Source organism: Chelonoidis abingdonii, chromosome 10 (genome assembly GCF_003597395.2).
Source record: "Chelonoidis abingdonii isolate Lonesome George chromosome 10, CheloAbing_2.0, whole genome shotgun sequence".
In the NCBI taxonomy this organism is placed as follows: domain Eukaryota; kingdom Metazoa; phylum Chordata; order Testudines; family Testudinidae; genus Chelonoidis; species Chelonoidis abingdonii.
In genome coordinates, this window is record NC_133778.1 from 7,654,528 (window position 1) to 7,678,925 (window position 24,398).

The 24,398-nt window shown below is 42.6% G+C and overlaps 1 protein-coding gene across 4 annotated transcripts in view; it reads right to left on the reverse strand.

The window, feature by feature from the left end:
* Positions 1-24,398, reverse strand: part of PCNT (pericentrin) — a 282,663-nt gene that overhangs the window by 146,153 nt on the left and 112,112 nt on the right. For all 4 annotated transcript variants that reach the window (XM_075069898.1, XM_075069897.1, XM_075069895.1 and 1 more), the window contains 5 exons: positions 23,192-23,430; positions 21,706-22,181; positions 20,433-21,009; positions 18,216-18,449; positions 9,718-9,882 (listed from right to left, as the gene is read on the reverse strand). In XM_075069898.1, the coding sequence (XP_074925999.1) occupies positions 9,718-9,882; positions 18,216-18,449; positions 20,433-21,009; positions 21,706-22,181; positions 23,192-23,430 (1,691 nt within the window). The remainder of the gene's footprint in view (positions 1-9,717; positions 9,883-18,215; positions 18,450-20,432; positions 21,010-21,705; positions 22,182-23,191; positions 23,431-24,398) is intronic.

Consider the following 24,398-nt stretch of genomic DNA (forward strand, 5'->3'; position numbering starts at 1 on the left):
GTGGCCAGTGAACAAGGGAAACCAATGGGGAAGGGCACAAGCGCAGGAGGCAGTTGGGGGTTGGCGCACGAGGGGAGGGACCAATCAGGGCTGGGAGACACAAGTGCAGGGAAGTGCGAGCTGGGAATGGGTAGAGGGACCACGGGCAGCTGCAGGGCTGGGGCAGAACTATCAGGCCACAAGAGAAAACAGATGGGCGGACAAATGTGGCAAAGAAAGGGCTAGTCAGGGCGGGTGCGCCCAACAGCCTGCGCAAAAGTCAATGTAGCTGCTGCTGCTCAGGCCAAACGATGAAGTGGGCGTGTGGCCAGGCGAGCAGCTCAGTCTCAGAGCAGAGTCCAAAAGCAGAAGAAAACAGCCAGCGGGGTGGTGGAGGGGCAATATGGTGGTGGGGGGGCGAAAGGGAACACGGAATGACCGGGAGCAGGCTCCCACGCCACACCCCCGGTTGTCCCAACAGACACAGGCCAAACCCCCCACAAGAGCACAGGTCGAAAAAAACTTAGTCCAGGAATGCCCCCTCCATAGTGGTCTTACATGGTCTCCAGCAGCAGCCGCTCCCCTTCTCCTCCTCACCTCCTCTGGCTCCAACAGCTCGCCAGCAACTGCCACAGTAGTTCCAGCACTCCAGTGGTGGTGGACTGGTGTCCAGGCAGGAGGACCCCGCTCAGAATGTGTCCTCAGAACAAGAGCCGGGTCCCTCAACTCCCCCCCTCCTGGAAGCAGCCAGCAGCTCCCCCCTCCCTCAAGGCTGTAGGGAGTAACAGCAGGAACCAAGGAGGCGGGGAATCTACACCCAGCCATTGAACAGATAACAGAGAGGTGGGTGTGGTGTCTAAGCCCAGCCAGGGAGCAGCAGAACCAGGAAACAGTACAGCAGCAACAGCAGCGAGGGCCCAGTGCCCAGCAGCAGCAGCCCTCCTTCCTCTACAGTGGAGCGCAAAGGGAGTCACTACTGGCCACAGGAGAAGCAGGTTCTGTTCCCTGAGTGACCAGAGCAGGCTGCACTAGAGTAATCAGGAACCTGCTAGAACCAAATTAAGACAGACAGGCTGATTAGATCACCTGCCCCAATCAAGGCAGGCTAATCAGGGCACCTGGGTATGAAAAGAGCTCACTCAGTCAGGGAAGGGACCAGAGGAGAGGAAGTGCGTTGAGAGCTGGGAGCAAGTGGCACAAAGAGTTGAGAGTAAGAGGCTGTGCTGCTGAGGATTGAGGAGACAAGCATTATCAGACACCAGGAGAAGGTCCTGTGGTGAGGATAAAGAAGTGTTTGGAGAAGGCCATGGGAAGTAGCCAGGGAGTTGTAGCCAGGTTCCCTTAGTTTAGCCCTATGACCTCACTCCCGAGCCTGTTTTTTCATTAGTTGTCCCACGTAATTACTTGGTGTCCCAGACCTGTGGGTCCTCCCCTTAGACTGGGGAGAGGTCCTTTAGAAGTGGGCGGGCAAAGCCTGCCCACCCCCGCTGGATGCTAATAGGACCAGACTCCTGTACCACACTCATCTGGGTCTGTCACAATAGTTATGAGGCTGAAAATGTATCCTCATGGCTTAAACCAAACCCAGGCAAAAACTCTCCAAGAGCAGCAGGGAGGCAGTTCACACTTCATCAGGGCAGGTATGGGACAAACCCAGCCCAGCCTCACAGGAACAAAGGACACTGGCCTAGGCAGCAACAAAACCAGTGAGTCGCTCCTCTTCCTTTGGTCAGTTTGGAACTGCAATGCGATAATGCTCATCTGACTCTGAAGGAAGGGGGACAAAGCCAAGAGGGAAGAAAGGGCCTGATAAAAGGGAGAGACATTTGCCATGTTCTTCCCCTCTCTTACACCTACAGCTACAGACACCACAGCAAGCGACTGAAGCACTGATTAAAGGGGAGAGCCTGGCTGAAGGGCAACCAGCCAGCCTGTGGTGAGAAGCATCTAAGTTTGTAAGAGCACTGAAAGTGTTAAGATCAGCTTAAAATGCATTTTGCTTTTATTTCATTTGATAAAATCTGACTTGTTATGCTTTGACTTATAATCACTTAAAATCTATCTTTATAGTTAATAAATTTGTTTATTTTATGTGAAACAGTGTGTTTGGTTTGAAGCTTGTCAGAGACTCCCCTTGGGATAACAAGCCTGGTACATATCTATTTCTTTGTTAAATTAACAAAGTCATATAAGCTTACAGCATCCAATGGGCATAACTGGACACTGCAAGACGGGGGTTCCTATGGTTGGTGTCTAGGACCAGAGATATCAGCTAGTGTCATTCGGCTACAAGTAGCTAGGAGCAGCCTACATACCAGAGGCTGTGCATGAACAGCCCAGGAGTGGGGATTCTCACAGCTGAGCAGGGTAAGGCTGGTTCCTACAGTCAAGGATTGGAGTGACCTAGCAGATCTCCGATCCAGGTAACACCAGAGGGGAACGTCACCGTGAGTACCAGTTCTATGGCTCCTATATGAAGAAGATAGAACTTCTTTTCTCAGCAGAAGTTCATGAGATGGGTTGCTGAAAAGCCACAGGAAAAAGGGATCAGGTAGGGCAATGGAGCTGAAATGGATGACGAAGCCCAATATCATAACCTCCAAAACCCATTTGTCCAAAGTAATCTGTTCCTAGGATCTTTGAAAGACTGGTAGAGAGAGTCCCTAAAAGGTAGGAAGGGGAGGGCAAGAGAATGCAGATACATGGTGGGAAAGTTCACAATCCTCGAGTAAGGCATCAAAATGGACTCTTTTCTGACAAAAAGTTGTGTTGACACCATAAAGAAGGTAAAGAGTCTCTTGTTTTGGAACCTGGACTTCATTTTAGGAGGGATCTGGTGGTGTATTGGAAACTGAACAAAACGACAGCTCCATGCAATTGTGACTGCTGAATTTCCTTTTGTTCTCAGAGATGTAAATCCTGAGAGACTGAAGGATAACGTTTGAATCCTTTAAAGAGCATAAAGATTCATCTGTGAACTCGCTAATCTCAGAAAGAAAGGGAAACCCCTCAGGAAATGGGAAGTGTTGGAAGGGCAAGATCAGTAAATTCTGAAGAACTCTCCCAAAACTAAGGAAACTAACAAAAACTAAAAGTAAAAACTACTCCCTAAAGGCAAACCTATCTAAAGAAGTGGGCACAAGTTGATCCATTTCAGGCTGAGGCATCTGAGAAAGAAAAAAACTTAGGGGAAAAAAACCTAATGGGAGCCATACTGGTTCAGACTAATAGTCCATCTAGCTCAGTACCGTGTCTTCCCACAGTGGTCAGTGGCAGGTGCTTCAGAGGGAATGAACAGAACACATAATCATCAAGTCATCCAACCCGTCATCCACTCTCAGCTTCTACCAGTCAGAGGCTAGGAACACCCCGAGCATGGGGTTGCATCCCTGACCACCTTGGCTATTAGCAATTGATGGAGCTATCCTCCATTACCTTATCTAATTCTTTTTTAAATCCAGTTACACTTCTGGTCTTCACAACATCCCCTGACAATGAGCTACAGCTTGACTGTGAACTGTGTGAAGTATTTCCTTTTGTTTGCTTTAAACCTGCTGTCCATTAATTTCTTTGGGTGATCCCTTGTTCATGTGTACGTGAAGGGGTAAACAACACTTCCTTATTCACTTTCTCCACACCATTCATGATTTTTCATAGATTCATAGACTCTAGGACTGGAAGGGACCTCGAGAGGTCATTGAGTCCAGTCCCCTGCCCTCATGACAGGACCAAATACTGTCTAGACCATCTCTGATAGACATTTATCTAACCTACTCTTAAATATCTCCAGAAATGGAGATTCCACAACCTCCCTAGGCAATTTATTCCAGTGTCCAACCACCCTGACAGTTAGGAACTTTTTCCTAATGTCCAACCTAAATCTCCCTTGCTGCAGTTTAAGCCCATTGCTTCTTGTTCTATCATTAGAGGCTAAGGTGAACAAGTTTTCTCCCTCCTCCCGATGACACCCTTTTAGATACCTGAAAACTGCTATCATGTCCCCTCTCAGTCTTCTCTTTTCCAAACTAAATAAACCCAATTCTTTCAGCCTTCCTTCATAGGTCATGTTCTCAAGACCTTTAATCATTCTTGTTGCTCTTCTCTGGACCCTCTCCAATTTCTCCACATCTTTCTTGAAATGCGGTGCCCAGAACTGGACACAATACTCCAGTTGAGGCCTAACCAGCGCAGAGTAGAGCGGAAGAATGACTTCTCGTGTCTTGTTTACAACACACCTGTTAATGCATCCCAGAATCACGTTTGCTTTTTTTGCAACAGTATCACACTGTTGACTCATATTTAGCTTGTGGTCCACTATGACCCCTAGATCTCTTTCTGCCATACTCCTTCCTAGACAGTCTCTTCCCATTCTGTATGTGTGAAACTGATTGTTCCTTCCTAAGTGGAGCACTTTGCATTTGTCTTTATTGAACTTCATCCGGTTTATCTCAGACCATTTCTCCAATTTGTCCAGATCATTTTGAATTTTGACCCTGTCCTCCAAAGCAGTTGCAATCCCTCCCAGTTTGGTATCGTCCGCAAACTTAATAAGCGTACTTTCTATGCCAACATCTAAGTCGTTGATGAAGATATTGAACAGAGCCGGTCCCAAAACAGACCCCTGCGGAACCCCACTTGTTATACCTTTCCAGCAGGATTGGGAGCCATTAATAACTACTCTCTGAGTACGGTTATCCAGCCAGTTATGCACCCACCTTATAGTAGCCCCATCTAAATTGTATTTGCCTAGTTTATCGATAAGGATATCATGCGAGACCGTATCAAATGCCTTACTAAAGTCTAGGTATACCACATCCACCGCTTCTCCCTTATCCACAAGACTCGTTATCCTATCAAAGAAAGCTATCAGATTGGTTTGACACGATTTGTTCTTTACAAATCCATGCTGGCTATTCTCTATCACCTTACCACCTTCCAAGTGTTTGCAGATGATTTCTTTAATTACTTGCTCCATTATCTTCCCTGGCACAGAAGTTAAACTAACTGGTCTGTAGTTTCCTGGGTTGTTTTTATTTCCCTTTTTATAGATGGGCACTATATTTGCCCTTTTCCAGTCTTCTGGAATCTCTCCCGTCTCCCATGACTTTCCAAAGATAATAGCTAGAGGCTCAGATACCTCCTCTATTAACTCCTTGAGTATTCTAGGATGCATTTCATCAGGCCCTGGTGACTTGCAGGCATCTAACTTTTCTAAGTGATTTTTAACTTGCTCTTTTTTTATTTTATCTTCTAAACCTACCCCCTTCCCATAAGCATTCACTATGTTAGACATTCCTTCAGACTTCTCTGTGAAGACCGAAACAAAGAAGTCATTAAGCATCTCTGCCATTTCCAAGTTTCCTGTTACTGTTCCTCCCTCCTCACTGAGCAGCTCTGTCATATCTCTGTCATATCTCCCCCTTTTCTCCAAGCTGAATAGTCCCAATCTTTTTAATCTCTCTTCATATGGAAGCTATTACAAGCTCCTAATCATTTTTGTTGCCCTTTTCTGTACCTTTTCCATTTCTAATATATCTTTCTTAAGATGGCTTGACCAGCACTTCATGCAGTATTCAAGGTGTGCGTGTATCATGAATTTATGTAGCAACATTATGTTTAGTCTTTTATTATCTATCCCTATTCTAATGGGTCCTAACATTGTTAGCTTTTTTGACTGCCGCTGCACTTTGAGCAGATGTTTTTAGAGAACGATCCACAGTGACTCCAAGATCTCTTTCTTGAGTGGTAACAGCTAATTTAGACCCCCATTATTCTGCTGGGAGCATGTTTTCCAGTGACCATTATTTCATCTGCAACTTTGCTGCCCAGTCACTTAGTTTTGTGAGATCTCTGTCACTTTTCGCAATCTGCTTTGGACTTAACTATCTTGAATAATTTTGTATTGTCTGCAAACATTGCCACCTCTTTGTTTACCCCTTTCTCCAGATCATTTATGAATATGTTGAACTGCATTTGTCCCAGGACAGACCCCTGAGCAACACCATTATTTATCTCTCTCTATTCTGAAAACTGACCATTTATTCTTATCCTTTGTTTCCTACCTGTTAACCAGTTACTTATCTATGAGAGTACCTGCCCTCTTATTCCATGACTGATTAGTTTGTTTAAGAGCCTTTGGTGAGGAACATTGTCAAAGGCCTTCTAAAAGTTCAAATACACTATATTCACTGGATCACCCTTGTCCACACATTTGCTGATCTCCTCAAAGAATTCTAGTAGATTGGTGAGGCATGATTTCCTTTTACAAAAACCATGCTGACTCTTCCTGAAAAAATGGTGTTCATCCATCTGTCTGCTAATCTGTTTCAATCCATCTGCCTAATACCCAAGTTAGGCTTACCAGCCTGTAATTGCCAGGATCACCTCTGGAGGCTTTTTAAAAAATTGGCATCACATTAGCTATCCTCCAATCATCTGGTACAGAATGATTCAGGCAATAGATTACTGTGATAGGGCAAGGCCAGATGACTACAGTAAAGTACTGAGAAACAGGTATGTTAGCCCCAGGCTAAACAAATCCCCAGTATCCTGGTAACCAAATGGCAGTTGCTCCAGGTTAATCAAGGCACCTGGAGCCAATTAAGATCTTTCTAGAAGGCAGTAGAGATAGCTACTTTAATTAGAACACCTGCAGCCAATCAAGGCAGGCTAATCAGGGCACTGGGTTTAAAGGAGCTCACTCCAAAGTCAGGCAAAGAGAGAGGAGGCAGAGGAGAAGGAGCGTGTGTGAGGAGCTGGGAGCAAGAAGGCAAGGAGCGTGAGAGTGAGAGAGTGTACTGCTGGAGGATTCTGAGGAGGACAAGCGTTATCAGACACCAGTAGGAAGGTCGTGTTGTGAGTGGATAAAGGAAGGTGTTTGGAGGAGGCCATGGGGAAGTTAGCCCAGGGAGTTGTGAGCTGTCACCTGCAGCTGTACAGGAGGCACTACAGACAGCTGCGATCCACAGGGACCTGGGCTGCGAACCTCGGAGTAACGACGGCGGGCCCGGGTTCCCCCAAATCCTCCTAAACTCCTGATCAGACACAGGAGGAGCTGACCCAGACTGTGGGTTCCACAAGAGGGGAAGATCACTGAGGTGAACAAATCCGCCAATAAGCGCAGGACCCACCAAGGTAGAGGAGGAACTTTGTCACAGTTACATACCACAGTTAATAGTTCTGCAATTTCATATTTGAGTTCCTTCAGAACTTTCGGGTGAATACCATCTGGTCCTGGTGACTTATTACTGTTTAATTTATTAATTTGTTAAAAAAACCTCCTCTCATGACACCTTAATCTGGGATGGTTCTTCAGATGTGTCACCTAAAAAGAATGGCTCAGGCATGGGAATCTCCCTCACATTCGACACTGCCCTAGATACCACTAGTATGGAGCACAAAGGATGGCTAGGACATATGTGCAGACTGAACACATGCGGCTATCAAAAGACTGATCAAACAAGCATAGGTGCATGCAAACCTGAAGTGGAATATCCATACAGAAACTACGCAAAGAATCATCTGTATTTAAGCAAGCTGAAAACTGGTTTATAACTTCTATAATGAAGATCTCACGCTGCCAGTATTACGAAGTATGCCTCTGTAAGTGATACTCAGACTTCAGCGGTTCAGGAGCCAACTTAGCAATCAACATTACCTAAAAGAGCCACAGTAGCATGAACTCATTTTTTCATTTACTATAGTACTGTAGCAGTACCACAGGGGAAATATTTTGTTTTTATATATACAAATTATTCTCACAGCAAAATGACTGACCAAGTATTATTTTATCAACTACAGCAGCTTAATAACACAGAAAATGTATTGACTGGTTAATAATTAAATCACATGTCATGCACTGCAAAGCGCCACAGGTAATACATTAAAAAGCCACTTGAAGCTTGCAAGCCTCAGTCTGAGTATCACTGCTCTATATCAAGCTAGTTTTCATGAAGCAGACAGAGAAGTAGTCAGAGAAGTAGACTGTACTTTCAGATATGTTTCAAAGACTCGCTCTGCTGAGAAATCAGTTTCTTTCCCTCCTTCCAAATCCTAAACGGGATAAAATGCATACAAATCTCTTAAAAAAACTGAAGTTTTCATATTTACATACACAAGTATATCACAAATCACAACTGAAGGTAAAATATAGTCCTTAAATGCATGATCGTGTTTATGACACATTATGCATTTATCTCTGAATAGATGTTTTATTAAGGCCATTTCTTCTAATACCTAACTTTAAATTGAAGCATTAAGGACAAAGTGCCAAGTTTAAATCATTTTTATACAGTCACTCCTCACTTAATATTGTAGTTATGTTCCTGAAAAATGCTACTTTAAACAAAACGATGTTAAGCAAATCCAATTTCCCCATAAGAATTAATGTAAATGAGGGGGAGAGTTAGGCTCCAGTGAAATTTTTTTCGCCACACACACACGCACACACACACACTATAAGTTTTAAACAAACAATTTAATACTATACACAGCAATGATGATTGTGCGCAGCTTGGTTGAGGTGGTGGAGTCAGAGGGTGGGATATTTCCCAGGGAATGCCTTACTGCTAAATGATGAACTAGCACTCGGCCGAGCCCTCAAAGGTTAACACATTGTTGTTAATGTAGCCTCACACTCTACAAGGCAGCACGAATGGAGGGATGGGAGACAACATGGCAAAGAGAGACAGAGACACACACCGTGTGTGTGTGTGAGAGAGAGAGAGAGATGCGCATTGCCCCTTTAAGTATGCTGATCTCCCTTTAAGTATGCCTTTTTAATTAGATCAGCAAGTTGAGACAGCAGCTGCTGCCAGCAAGCTCCCTCCATTCTGAGTCCTGTCATGTTGCCCGGCCCGCTCTGTGGAGATGGGGTAAGGGAGCAGTGGGACACTCTGACATTAGTCCCCTCTTCCCCGCCACCGCCATCCAGCAAGTAGGATGCTCCCAGGAGCAGCTTCAAGGCAGAGGGCAGGAGCAGAACATGACAGTGGGAGGAAGGACAGCTAAACTGCCCAGCAATTGATAGCCTGCTGGGTGACGGTCAGACAGGGAACACGGAGGAGCTGCCGGCCCACCCTGGTTTTCAAGCCCCCACCAGCTAGCTCCAAGGGGCTGCTCTTTCTGCAAGCAGTCGATGAAGTGGGCGGCTGCCAAACAATGTTATAAGAGAGCATTGAGCAACTTTAAACGAGCATATTCTCTAACTGATCAGCAACGTAACAACATTAACCTGGACGACTTTATCTGAGGAGCTACTGTAGTATTTTTTTCAGCACTGTTTGGGTTGTTCTCCAATTTAGAATACACCTCATTACAAAGTACATGTACAACATATTACAAAAAATTTTAAAAAGGAGAAAAGTAAAAGGAGAAGACATCTTAAAAGAGAGGCTCCCTCATGGACCACATCAATTCCCATTCATGATTGCATAGCATCTCTGTGGCAAATACAGTAACTGCTTAATTAACAATGTATTTTTAGTCTCTTTTAATGTGATTTAATTGACAGAAACAATCAGAAGAGTTAGACTTGTGTGACTAGCAAGTAATCTGGCCTCAAAACCATTTTAGGAACTGGTAATTTATCTTTCCCATCTCGACTTCTGTGTCTCTATGACTTTAAAAAGACAATCTGGGGAAAAGGTTTTGTAATAATTGTTTAACTTCAGCAAATTCCATACATTTTAGAACATAAATTTTGGAATTTGTTAAAACACATTTTATCTTAGACCTCACCTTTAGCTGTGTAATCTGCTGTTCCAATAATACCTCTGACTGACATTTGAGCAGTTCAATCTCATCCTGGAACTGAAGCTGCTGCTTCAATTTCACCTCCTCAAACTGAGCTAGGAGAGCTGCTCGCACAGTTTCCACTTCAGAGGCAGAGGCAGAGGCATACATCTGTAAGATTTTTTAATCAATTTTATTTCTGAGAAAGATCAGTAACTCCATCCCCAAATCCCACAGAGATTTTCCCTCCAACCTTAAGGGCCAGATTCTTAGCTGGTGTGAACTGCCATATTCCACCTCCATCTTTACTGAAGGAAATCAGATCTTCTCTCTGTGCAAGTTCGCAAAGATACAGGCAGGTGGAAGTGGAGGTGGAGGATTCTGAGAGAGGAGCTTGACACCAAAGTACTACGAGACAAATTGCCTAGTTAATCTAATAATCAATTCAGACTGCCAGAGCACACCACCTGCTTGCTTCTTCTGATGCCCATAAGGATCATGGAAATACACCAGAGAAAGGGTAGTCAACCAAATGGCAGCTGTGCCTCATTAAGACAATATAACAATTACCCAATGACCAGTGATACTGGGCTTCTAGGAAAATTTCAGCTGCATTCTTCTTTGTAAACTGAATCACTGCGGCCATTATACTGACAGGAAATCCTGTTTCCAGGATCAAGGCACTTAAAGCATGAGAATTTTCACTTGACCAACAAAACTAGCTTCCCAGGCATATACTACTTCTGCAGAAAACCCAAAGGCACAGGCAGTACATATTTTCAGGCTAACCTAAAGGTCCTTCCCTCAAATCCAAAGGAAATTAAAGTTTTCCCCAAAGGTAAACAACTTTTGCAAGGCGGATATTGCCATTAGAACTTTCAAAAATTGCACTTATGATTAGCAGTCCCATTGCTCATTACTGAATGTTGCAGTGCAAAGAGTGAAAAAGCAAAATAATGTATCATAAAAAAGGGAAGTTACTAATCTTATAGTAACTGAGTTATCTGAGATGCGTGGTCCCTACGGGCACTCTGCCTGTGAATACATGTGCACTACATGAGCCTGAGACCAGAAGATTCTTCTTAGCAGCGCCCACTAGTCAGTGCCTGCATCCCTGCTCTCCTCATGCTCCATGCTGAAGGCGTAAGGGGCGGTACTGGCCAATCACCTCTCCTGTTCCTTCTCTAACCTGAATCAATGAATAGGATCTGAAACAGAGGTGAAGGAGAGCGGATAGTGGAATACAGATAGAGATCACATCTTGACAAACTTATTACTATAAAGGTAAATAACTTACCTTTCTTCCTCAAGTGCTGATCCTTATGTGTATTCCACTGTGGGTGACTGAAAACCCGGAGCCAGGTGTTAGGCTGCAGGCAGTAAAGATGTTTGTAGGACCTCCACACCAAAGAATGCATCAGCTGTGGAGGCCTGAACTAAGGCATAATGTTTTGTGAAAGTACAAGCTGAATTCCATATTGCTGCTTTGCAAATACAAGCAGGGGCACCTTCTGACACAATGCTAATGAAGCTGTTTGTGCTCTAGCGGAACGAGCCCTCTCACAGTGTGGGAGAGGAAGATTCACCAAATAAAAGTAGAATGAATACAGCCCAAAATCCACTTAGAGAGTCTGAGAGGCTATAGCTTGTCCTTTTATTCATTCCACAATGGCAACAAACAATGGAGGCAGCTTTGTGATAGATTTCAATCTTTGTAGGTAAAAAGCTAATTATGCTTCACATCAAGGGAATGAAGTCTCTTATCTTCACTGGTGGCAAGAGGCTTAGGGAAAAGAAAACAGGTATGTGTTTATGTGGAAATCCAGAACTACTTTAAGGGTGAACTTCAGGTGCAGCCGTAGTGAGACTTTGTCCTGTACCATATACAGTAAACTGGTCATAAGGCTTTACACCTGGGGGAATTTATGTCCCACACAGATTTCTTTTGCTTCCCTGTAGAAAAATGACTTCTGACTGGGAAGCAAAGGGACGGCGCAAGAGCAGTCATGCGCCTCTCCCTTGCAGTCGAAGCAGGTTGGTTTGGGTGCCCAAAGGAGCCAGTAGAGACATAAATCACTGCCTGGAGAGGGGTGAGCAGTCAGACACACTCTATTCCTCTCGCTTATTTATGCGGCACATATGGCATTGAGGGGCTTCAGAGTGTTTATGAGGAGGTAGGCGTGGGGCAGGCTCTGTCCCCTCAGAGCAGAATGCAGCAGTCTGCTTTCTTACTGAACTGTTCCCATTGTCTTTGTGAATACTCCCAAGAGCATAAAACAAGTGTAGAAGTTTTAATTCTGCTTTGCATTGCCAGAGTGGTGTAAAGGACAGTATGGCCTTATAAAGGCTTACGATTATGACCAGTGATTAGAACTGGTCTAAATTTTTGGACTGAAAAATTTCCTATCAAAGTGTGCTCCATGAACTGTTTGCTACTGATCCTTCTGGAGATGTTCAGTAGCCAACATAAATTTTGAGTTTGATTCTCCAGCCCTCACTTGCTCTTCAGTTGCCTATGATGTAACACTGAGCACATGGCTGCATGTATTTGTTGACTAATAACTAGAAAGAACGGGTCAAACCTAGCTACATTACTATTAGGCAAGGGCATTTGGGGATTTCCTCCAATGCGTCCCACTCCAATACTTCATCCATTGTATTGCAGTTTAAATAAATTAGAGAAATAATTGAAATCAGAGTGATTATATTGTGTTATTCTGACAAATAAAATACACAGAATTTTTCAGAAGTTCAGAATACTATGTGCAGAATTTTTAATTTTTTGGTGCAGAATTCTCCTAGGAATAATAAGGGGTCTAAGCTCACTTACCTTTCTGGCCAAAATGATGGCAACAAGGACACTGTTGCCTTGTTCATCAACTAGGACATTGAACATGTAGCTAACAGTTTAAACAGCAACCTAGATGATATCAAGAGTACTAAATGAGATCCCATTGTGGAGCTGGTCTCATTACTGGTGGAAAGGTTCTAGGGGTAGGCATCCTGCGGCACGCGAGCTGATTTTCAGTGGCACTCACACTGCCCGGGTCCTGGCCACTGGTCCAGGAGACTCCTCTCTGGGGTCTTCTCCCACTTCAGCAAGGCTTTCACCTTGGAAGGAATCATCACGCCTAGGGAGGTTGTGGAATCTCCATTACTGGAGATTTTTAAGAGCAGATTAGACAAACATCTGTCAAGGATGGTCTAGATAATACTTAGTCCTGCATGAGTGCAGGAGACTGGATTAGATGACTTCTCAAGGTCCCTTAAAGTCCTATGATTCTATGTCTGTAGCAAGGCTGGATGTCTCAGGCATACTGGTCTCTGTATCTCCTAGTTCCCAGAGATTGTCCTATGCTGGTTGGTGAGGAATGGCATTATGAAAAAACACCATCTTCCTGGTCGTCATCCTCATTGCTTGACAAAGGAGGGGCGATGGGAGAATCTGGATGCTCCAGTGACAACTGCACTAGGGAGCCACTGGTGCCGAACAATGGAGAGCCTGGAGAGGAGGTCACCACCATATCAATGTTTTGTGAAGTGATGAGATTCCGCTAGTTTCAGTGCTGTGTCTGTCGGTGCTGACAATTTTTGTGGTACAGTGTTCAGTGCTGGTTGAACATGCAGAAGTCTGACCTGTGCCGTGGTGCTGACTTGGATCCCCTCAGACTGTGCCAATACTGATAATGGCACTGATACTGCCAGGCATTGCTATTTGAGATCGCTGCGGTGCCACCCCTTACAGTGGCATTGTCAGTGCCGTGAAGGAGGAGGTTGGTTTGTATTTGCCCCTCGACTCCTTAACCTTGCCAGGAAAGGTCAGGGTGCAGGCAGTGCTGGAGGTTCAAGGTGACTCAAAGCTGCTCACACTCAGCATGGTCAGCACCAAGGAAAGGGATCATGCAGGAGACAGTTTTCTTTTTAAAGTTCTTCCTGCGTGGAAGATGTGGATTTGTTTCTTCAGGTTTTTTAAGGAAGAATGCTTTTGTCGCATCAGATTACGAGGTTCCCAGATAGTCTCCTGTCGAGGGGCCCTGTTGTCCAGGGTCAGAGGCTAGTTGCAGGGACTTCTCCATGACAATAAATTTTAGGCAGAGATCTCTATCATGCCTGGCCCTGGCTTGAAGTTGCTGCAGTGAGTCCACTTTTGCAGTATGTGCAACTTCCCTAAGCAATGGACGCAGAGTGAGTGGCCATCAGAAATTGGCATAGTGTCCTTGCACAAGATGCATCTTTTAAAGCCTGGTGAACTAGGCATGTTTTTAAATGTCCCTCGCTGAGGTAATTTTTAAACGAAAAGAAAACGAAAGGTTGAGGGTGGGTTTCAAAGAAGAAATAGGGAGACGGAAAGCTATCTAAACTCTTAACGAACTGAAACTCAACTGTCACTGAAAAACTATACCTAATTATTTCCATAGGTTGTCACTGACACCGCTACAGAGCTCCACCTTAGGTCAAGAACTGTTGAGAAGTAACTGGAGGGCTCAGGTTGTGCACGCGTTAGATGAGGCACCAACTGCACCACAAGATGACCACCGTGCATGCAGGACCAAGATAGACACTGCCATCGAAAATCTCCGATCAATGGCGTTGAGATGCACCGACACCTGAAGTGGTCCACCGACAAAGAAGAACCTCATGTGCCTTAGGTGACACGGGTGGATTTCTACATGAAAGTATGCCTCTTTCATGTGGAGAGCTGTGAACCAAATGACTTTATCCAGGGACAGAATTCCTAATGCCAGTGTGACAATCCAGAATTTCAATTTGCAAATAAAAATACTGCATTGGATGTCAAAAATGGGTTTCCATCCTCCCTTTTTCTTGGGAATCAGTAAATACTGAATAAAACCCCTTTTCCCTGATACTTAAGTGGCAATCATTCTTTTCCTGCTCTCCTAAGAAGAGATTCTATCTCCTGAAGGAGGATCTCTTTGAAAGAGTGGGCCCTGAAGAGGGATGTACAAATGGTTTTTGGAGGAATAGTGAGGTGAACTCAGTGGTATAGCTGGAATGGATGATACTCAACACCCACTTGCCTGCAGTTATCACACTCCAGTTGTTGGCAAACTGTGCTAGGTGGCCACCAAAGCGGACACCAGAATCCAGTAAAGATGCCATGACTGGAGGTTCTCAGCACTCAAGATTCCATCAAAGATATCTTTTGGCTGGGGGATAAGGTTGGGTGGATGTAGAGAAAATGATAGGAGCAATAAATCTAAATTTTCATGCCTTCTGTTGTTTACAAGGCAGCTCAGAAGATCGCTGATAATTGAAGGGTTGTGGCAACAGCCTGGGCTTGTACGGCTGTTTGTAATATTTCCTTAACAGGGCTGCTGTACATGCGCCCTGAAAGCAGGGTTGTCCTGGAGCCTTTTAGCAAGTGCAAAGACTGGTCTGTCTTTTAATTGAAAAGGTTAGTTTAATGAAAGGGTAAGTCCTATCCCATATTTTGGACCACCCCAGGGAACCCAAAGAGTGTAGCCACTATTCATGGTGATTTGTACAGAAGACACCAACCTTCCCTCATCAAAAAGGGCTTGAAATTGAGCCCTATGTTCTTGTGGGAGTTTATCTTTGAACTCCAAGTACTTCAAATAGTTGTTAAAATCCTATTAGGACAGCAGCACTTGGCAGCTGAATGTTCACAATTCGAGGTTAGTAATTGTGAATACCAATTTCTCCTCCCCAGATGGGCCAAGCACTTGGCCTCTTTATCAACAAGAGCATTCCTTGGGAGCTGTTGCCTGGTGCTTTCAGTGGCTGCCTGACCAACCAATGAGTGTGGGGCAATGTCAGTTAATTAGAACTCTGTTCCTTTAACTAGACAACATATTGTTTCTATGTCCTTTTGAGAGTACATGTTGCCAGGCTGTGCCATATGGCTCGTCTGTTCTCAGCTAATGAAGCCATCCTGAAACACTACCAGACTAAATCCCATCGGCTGCATGATGTTCAGGAGCTTGTGGTGTATCCCCTGAACCTCTTCTTGAGATCCTGGAACTTCTCTGATACCCTCCACAACAGCTATTGAAATTGTGATCATCCAGATGCTCAAGAGATGAGGATGATACCCTGTCAGTACGAGTAGTACCAACGGTTCCAGTTCCTTTTCCCCCCTTTTCCACGGGCTCTGGGAGAACCTCTGGGTGATCTCTTGGAGAAGGGTGATGAGACTCCCAGTAGGATGACATACAGTCATGATACCCATACGTACAAGTCCCATGTACCCCAAGTAAGGACAGCTCAAGGGGTCGAAAGTAGGCTGTGGAGGCCCCCAAGACACTGGGTGCCACTGGTCCTGAGGAGAATGTTCCAATTGATGAGGTTCGGATGTGACCCAGCAGGTTCTCAATCCCCCCTCTGGGCTGACCTCTCTCAGTTGAGGTGATGTTGGCCCTTCAGACATATCCGATTCCCCTGAAGTGAAAACATCGGGTGCATTTCCATCGGCAGTGTTGGGGGTTCTCATTGAGTGGGGATGCGACAACTGGTGACAAGATAAGGGACAAACTTCCCCTTTAGTAGTCCCTTTCAACTGTTGTGATCAAAATCTTTCTGCTGGGAGCTGGTTCCATCATTCCGGGAGATTATGGATCCAAAAGGATGAAAAATATCCTCCACAGTGATATAAGTGTGTATCCCTTTAGGGCACCACTGGAGCCAATGTGATCGATGGTTCTTTAGGAGATCTTGGCACTTCAGACAATATGCTGAGGTCTCGCTGACTATTCTTGGTTGGTACTGACAGTTCTCTGTCCTTTGGGTTTCGCTGCCTAACCCTGGCCTGTATTGGAGTAGATACCACAGATGTTGAGGCTGGTACTGAAGTACTCCTGCTCTTACACGCCTTCTGGTCAGAGCCATGAGACTTAGATGGACCTAAATCCGTGGGACCAGGGTGCAAAGACTTGCCTGGCTTCAAAGTCAGGGAGAGATCCCCTCTTTGAAGTGAATTTAGAGGGGGATCTGCTCCTATGCTTATGGAAGTGCTTTCTGCTCTTCTGGGGAGCCCAGGGAGAAAGGTCTTTGGCACTGCTCTTCCCTGCTTCTGAGTCAGATATCGTGGTGCTAGGAGGCACACTGCTGGCTACCTCTACCAGATACACAAGGGGATCCCCCAAGCCTGGGTCTGATTGAAGCTTCAATGCATGCTCCAAGTTTTTCCCCAGCCTGAATTCCTGCACTTGCCAGGTTTGGCTGGGAAATGAATGGCAGATAGGCATGTTGCAAAGCACAGTTTCTCCAACGCAGTGAAGATACTGCTGATGATCGTTTCTAACCAGAAAGGAGTTCGTGCAAGAGATACAGGTTTTTAAAGCCTGATAACCAGGGCATAATCTAACCCCACACTGGGGAGCGCTCCCAGAATATATTTACAGATTGAAGACAGAGAAGCAGTTCTGGACACTGGAGGGCTCTGCCTCAGAACATCCAACAGTACGAAAGAACTGGAAATGCTGCCAGTCCACACCACCCCTTATACTTTCAGTGGAGAACATGAGGAGAGCAAGCGCATAGATGTGGACCACCATTGCCAGCAAGAAACTTCCAGTCTCAGGCACATAAAGCGCATGAGTACCTACAGTGGAATACATATAGGGACCACTGCTCAAAGAATAAAGTTTAAAACTTTAAACTTTGTTCATTTATTTTGTCAGATGTATTTAGAGGAAGTTCAATTTTAATCATTTGTGACTCTTCAGAGCACACTTGTAAATGTGTTTCATTCTTTTTGCAGTATATACTGCAATAATAAAATCTTAGTCATTTGAGGCCTCACTATAACATCTGTGGTACATGGCTGAAATAAGAAAAAGCTAGTTTCTATTGTACTTCAGCAGTAATTCAAAATAAAAAAAACCCACTAACACTAGCCAAGAAGTGTAATTAAAAATGTTTCTTGGACTTCATTCCAGAAGCTTGCTGATGTTTGCTTCCTTCTGTACATATACTAGCAACAAAAAAAGTGGGCAAAGCTCTAAGGAAAGAAGGTAAGAACTTTAATCTCATTTTCGAAAGTGACAGTACTTAGAAGCCTAAGCATCACTGAAAAAATCAGTGCTGCTAAAAATAGTTCACTTATTCTCACAATGAACTTCAAGACAATATTTCCCTTCCCTTAAATAGATAATGCAACATTAAAATAAGTCAGTATTGGGTGCACATATTAAATAATAATGGACGTTTAAAATCTTTCAGTTAAAAAAACCTGTAAGGAAAATGAAGCTCTAATAAATGTATTTAGCTTAGCTTATCATGCCTGTATATGTGTGTGTCTTTTGTTGTTGATTTTGTTTGTCGATGTATTGAAGTGAGTTATAATTTTAATGTACTTTAGGCTAGAGGTAGGTTTAAATGTCTCAAGGTTGTTTTGTTTCTTTACTTACACCAGTGCATCAAATCAAGTAGTATCCAGCTCCACAACTGGTGATTTTTATTTTCAAGGTAATGAAATTGAATGTGTTCTATTTTAGAAGATAAGCTATTTGAGCAGCCCTTACCTTCTCTTCATGTTCATGCTGTGCTTTTAGCTTCTCTAGCTCTTCCTGCAGCTGCCAGGAGTATTCTTCTTTCTGTTTCTGAACTTCTGCCACATGGAGATCTTGGAGCTCTTTTAGTGCTTTTTTATGATGTTCCTCCATATGCAATACTTCTTCACGCAATACATCCAGAGCCTTATGATTTTCTTCTTCCAACATACATCTTTGATTTTGAAGAGCGGTGTTCAAATCTTCCTATAATATTATTCATTTTAAAATAGCAAACATCCCCATTACATCCAGTTCATGAATTATATGCTGCAGTATTAAAATTACCCCCTGCCCAGTGAATTTCCATACCACATAAGTCAATATTTACCACCAGCATCTCATGGACCCTGACTGAGCATGCACTTCACTTACCTTTGAATTTATTTTATAAAAAACTTACTAGTAATAAGAAATTACATCCCTATAGGCCTTCTTGTTCCTTCCCACATACAGCTCTCATCACCACAATGCCCTCGATATCAAATTCATTACAATCAGGAGCACTTAAGCATGAGCCTTCAGTGGAACTTTAGCACCAATTTAAGTGTTGACCTGAAAAGGGATGCCTTCTTGAATCAGGGACAAGGAGTGGCAACTTTTGTGCTTATCTTCAGTATAATCAAGTAGGCTTACAAATTTAGGCTCTAAATAAACCAATACAAAAGGATGCCCTTTGTGTCCTTACTCAACAGAAGGAAAATATTCAATAGCATCTGCTGGGACTTTATATCCTAGCAACAAGCCACTACCCTACATCTGGGACTCATGATACATACCAAGAAGCTAAAGCCTTAGAAGATGTTATTTCAATGTACTGGAAGCGTAACATATTTCAAGTCTTCCTAAGTTCCATTCAAGTTTCTAAAATTATGCAAAATGTGATTTAGCAGGATCGGAGGTTTACTATGATATTGCTGAAACCTCAGAATCTATTAAAACTACTTTGACATTTAACAAGTTGCTAAGCACTAATTAATGAGGAGGATAAAGTTAGCTACAAAATGGAAGGTTTTCAGAGTGCCAAGTAAGTTGTACTATATATACATATTAAAATTTATAACTTAACTAGAGAAAGATGTAGTATTGTCACACACTAGGACTGAAGCAAAAGAGTTATTGTCCTATAACTGCCACCTTTTATGCTTCCCCTCAGCCAGTTTACTCATCAGGGTCTCAAGGAATAAATGATGTTCTGAGCTTGCAGTTCAGAATATTTTTGTATGATGTAACACTAAGGAAGAATGTCAGTAACAATCAAGAACTATCTTTACTACTAGACTGTTCTTAAGAATTACCAGCTCTTCCTTATTGCACTGTGGTTGAAGCCATTTTCAAAATATACAAATTTTGTTTCATAAGGAAAAGCAAAAAACTGTAGGAAGCTGTCCATTCTAGAAGGGTTCACGCAAAACTTCTTTTGAAATTCTTATTTCAAAATAATTTTAAAAATACTTTATACAAAGTAAGTGATTGCACTTCTCCAGAATGATATCCTATGGGAAGTAACAGAACTGTTGAGGAAACTGTATGAACTATTCTCTCATTTCCAAGCCCTGTAGATTTCAAACATTTCTGCACATAGTGAAACAAACAAGGAAGAAAAACTTTGTATTTCTATTCAACTCAGAATCTAAGCTTTCATAATGATCATATTTAAATATCGGCAACCTTTCAGAAGTGGTGTGTCGAGTCTTCATTTATTCACTCTAATTTAAGGTTTCGCGTGCCAGTAATACATTTTAATGTTTTTAGACGGTCTCTTTCTATAAGTCTATGATATGTAACTAAACTATTGTTGTATGTAAAGTAAATAAAGGTTTTTAAAATGTTTAAGAAGCTTCATTTAAAATTAAATTAAAATGCAGAGCCCCCAGACCAGTGGCCAGGACCTGGGCAGTGTGAGTGCCACTGAAAATCAGCTCGCGTGCCACCTTCGGCATGCATGCCATAGGTTGCCTCCCCTGATGTATATGCTTATAATTTCTCTCCTTTTGCCTTTGTTCTTAACAATTAAGAAAATTATTACAAAAGAGTTAAGCACTAGCTGCTCAATCAATAGAGCGTTTCACAAACAGAACGAAACAACTATGGAAAATAAGTTTCAAAACCAACAGTCTTTCATCTGAAATCAATCTGAACTCAAAACCAAAGAGGATCATTTTACAGTCACGTTTTCCCCCGACTCACCTTATGAGCTTCTTCCAGTTCAGCAGCCATGGCTTTGAGTTTTTCAATATGAATAGTAGCTAACTCAATTTTCAGATTGTCCTGTGAAAGTTGCAGCTCTTCGGAATGTTTTAATTTCAGCCTTTCCAGTTCCTGAGTCAAAATTGCTTGATTTGCCTTATCCTTCTCATGCAGCTGCTCTGTGACATGCATCTGTAGCTCCTCAACAACTTGTTTGTGCTCATCTCGTATAATCTGAATTTCAGACAGGTACGAAGACTCCAAAGAATCCAGATTTGACAAGTGTTTAGCTTCCAGTTCATCAATTTGTGCTTGATGCTTTGCCTGCAGCTCAGCTATATGAGCTTCAAGCTGAGCCTGCTGTTTGCTTTGTAATGTAGATTTAAGTGTCTCAGTTTCAGCTTGGTGCTTTGTCTGCAGCTCCGCTGTGAGAGATAAAATCTGTTGCTTATGCTTTTCCTGTAGCTGTTGACTTTGGAGTTCTAGCTCATCAGCATGCTTCCCTTTCAACTCTTGGAGGAGAAGCTCTTGCTCTGTAGTGAATTTTTGAGTCATAACTTTGTGTTCCTCCATAAATCTAATTTCCAAGAAAATCAAGAATGTTGTCAAACAAGCATTGATAAGATCCAAAGAATAAAAACTAGGCAAAAATTGTTATATTTGATCATCACATTTTTATCCATTTTATCCATAGCAACACAAAGGAATTATCTTAGAGCAATGCAATGGCCTATGTAAAGTGAGATCTCTACTAAGCAATAACCTGAGATGATCAAGTGCCCATATTACAAAAACCACTAATACAGGCGGCAACATCCACAAAGATAAGCATTTAATGTGCGCGCACACAGAGATTATTCCCTTTAACTCACAATGAAGGTATATTAACAGGGCAGTGTGGGGAAATCTGTGGTACCTGCTTTGTAAACACATTCGGAGCGTCCGTTTAGTGTGAACTGAACAGAAAGCAACTGAGGGAGGCAAGGCTGGATGTTTCCCTTACTAGCAGATTAGAAGTACAAAACTGAAGTTCCCATTTGTTTCTCTATGTAATACTGTAGTGATTATTTTTTAGTAACTGCTAGTCTTAGTGTGTATTTATATGAAGTAAAATCTAGCAGTGAGACCTCATGGAAGACACAACAGCTCCTTGCTAAAATAATGCATGTTGTTATATTTAGATAATTTTGGTGCCACCAAGTGGCAAAATTATTAGTTGCCATTTCTTATGAGGTTTTAAATCAAGAACAGTAAAAACCAATTAATTACATACTTGTTCTGTGCTTCCACAAGTTTAGCTGCACATTCCTCTTGGAGCTCAAATGTGGCTCTTTCGAAATCTTTTTCCATGAGTGTCTTGGCAGCTTGCAGTTCGCTGTCATACTGCGCCTGAGCTTTCTGTGTAGTCTGCATACTCGCCAAGCTATCCTCTAGCTGCTGCAAACTGTTCTGCTGCTCCTTTAGGGACTTCTCCAGTTCTACAATTCTGGCAGCCTGCTGATCCTGAAGCTGATTCATTTCAGCTTCACGAAGTTCAAACTTCTTTTGCAAAGTTTGCTTCTCATACTCTGCCTTGTCTTCAAGTTCTGTACATAACTGTGACAACTTCTCTTCAACTTTGGTCCTCAAGACCTCTCTTTCACACTTCCATTCCTCCTCCTTTTCTTTGTGTACTTGTTCCATTTGCTGGACCTCTTCTCTAGCTCTTTTCAATTCATTCTTGTGATCATCAATAAGTTTACATTTTATCTATGAACATTACAAAAATAGATAAAGAGGTGAAACGATATCGACTGAATAAAATACTCTTATTAGCTATTTAAACTCCTACAGGTCCTCAACTGTGGACCATTGTGGTCTTCAGAGATTCGACTGGTGATAAGTCCTGGGTTTACCACCATATTTTCAGCAGCTAAATGACATTAAAAGACAGCTAAAATGCATTAAACATTTTACTTTTCTACATAAGTAATTGCAGGGATGTTATAGAAGTGTAAATAGGAGGAGGAGATCTGTGTGACAGTGACTGGTGAACAAGAAGAGAAAAAAGGTGGCCCACAGGACACAATGCATGAAAAAGTGGGCCACCACACACAAAAAAATTAACATTTTACCATCTTCTAAGAACCATCTAAATATTCAAATCTTGTGCTCGGTGAGCTTGCAAAGCAAAAAACAAGATTTAGGTGTCAATTTGTTGATGCCTTATTTAAGTTAAAGCACTATTAAGAATACCAGAAGAGTAGTAAAGGAAGATTTAAATAATGACTCAATTCCAAAAAATATCTTCACATCAAAATGCCCTAAAGCCTGAATTTAAGTCTTTCAACTTTTGTCTAAGATCCTCCTCCTCTCATTCCCTATACTTGCCATTATATCAGTCACAAGGGGAAATAAGCATAGCATACACTTCAGATCCTCATCTTTCTGTAGGTTAGGGCGCAAATCTGAAATGGTATTAATGTAATTTCAAATGTGGGCAAAGGTTGAAGAATAGGGGTGATTTAAGTTCCTATGAAACTGCTCAACTTCAGCCTTTACATATGCATCACCCATTTGCAGACTCAACTCATCAGAACATTAGAAGGTTTTAGCTATGAAACTTCCATTAATGCTAAGACCCCCTACAGACAAGAAAGTTCAAATGTTAAGTATCGTTCCAGTCACTATTCCCATTAATTTTGCTTTACGCCTGGCAGATGTTGTATTTGACATACTTATGTCATATTAAATACAAAAAACAAACTAATACATACTACCTTTTCCATCTCCTCTTTCAGCTGGGTTTCATGCTGGACACCAATATCCTTGAGTTTAGTAATCTCTCTCTCTAAGTGTTGTATTTCTCCTTGCAGTTCTGTAATGTGCTGTTTCTCAGACTGAAGGAGGGAGAGTTTAGCTTTGTGCTCATTCTCCAGTACACATACTCGTTCAGCAACCTCTGCTTCAACCTGGCGTGCTGCATCTTGAGCACTCTGTAGACGCAGCTTGGTAATTTCTGGATTGACGGTGGAAAAAAAACATTTTGCAGTTTGTTTTAACGGATCTTGATGATTCATAAAAGTAAAAAAGTGAAGCTCAGTCATAACAGTAAAATAGTAAACACATCAGTGGCGCTCTCAATTTCAAGTCTACCAAGAAGTACTTAATAAAATGTTTCCATTTACATTTCTTATAATGGTCCCTTCTGGAACTAGAATCCATGAACTCCAATAATCATCTATGAACTACCTTTTAATCTACTATACATTATCACCACTTATGAAGCCTATCAGCATCTCAAATATAAATGGTAGAAGGAACAGGTCATAACTTTTTCAGAGCCTAGCCGATAGTGAGGTGGCAGATTTTGTGAAGATGAAATATTCTCTCAGCTCAAGCATATCCTCAGTAAACAACAAACAATATTTATAAACACAACCTCCCCCAAAATAGCAGAAAAGCAGGTTTGCCAAAAATAAGCAGGATAATGAATTTTTAATTTGAACAGTTTGTCCAGTACCTCACATTAGAGATTGCTGAATAACAGAAATATAGTACACCTTTTATAAATGATTTGATAATAGAAAATTAAACAACACCTGACTTACGGGATTCAACCAACTCTACTCACAGTAGAACATGGCTATCTTTCACAGTATGGATGCCAAGTCCAAAAAGCTTTGCTCTCACATCTCAGGCCTGGTCTACACTACGCGTTTAAACCGATTTTAGCAGAGTTAAAAGGATTTAACGTTGTACCCGTCCACACTACGAGGCTCTTTATATCCATATAAAGGGCTCTTTAAATCGGTTTCTGTACTCCTCCCCAACAAGAGGAGTAGTGCTAAAATCGGTATTACCATATCGGATTAGGGTTAGTGTGGTCACAAATCGACAGTATTGGCCTCCGGGCGGTATCCCACAGTGCACCACTGTGACCGCTCTGGACAGCAATCTGAACTCGGATGTAGTGGCCAGGTAAAC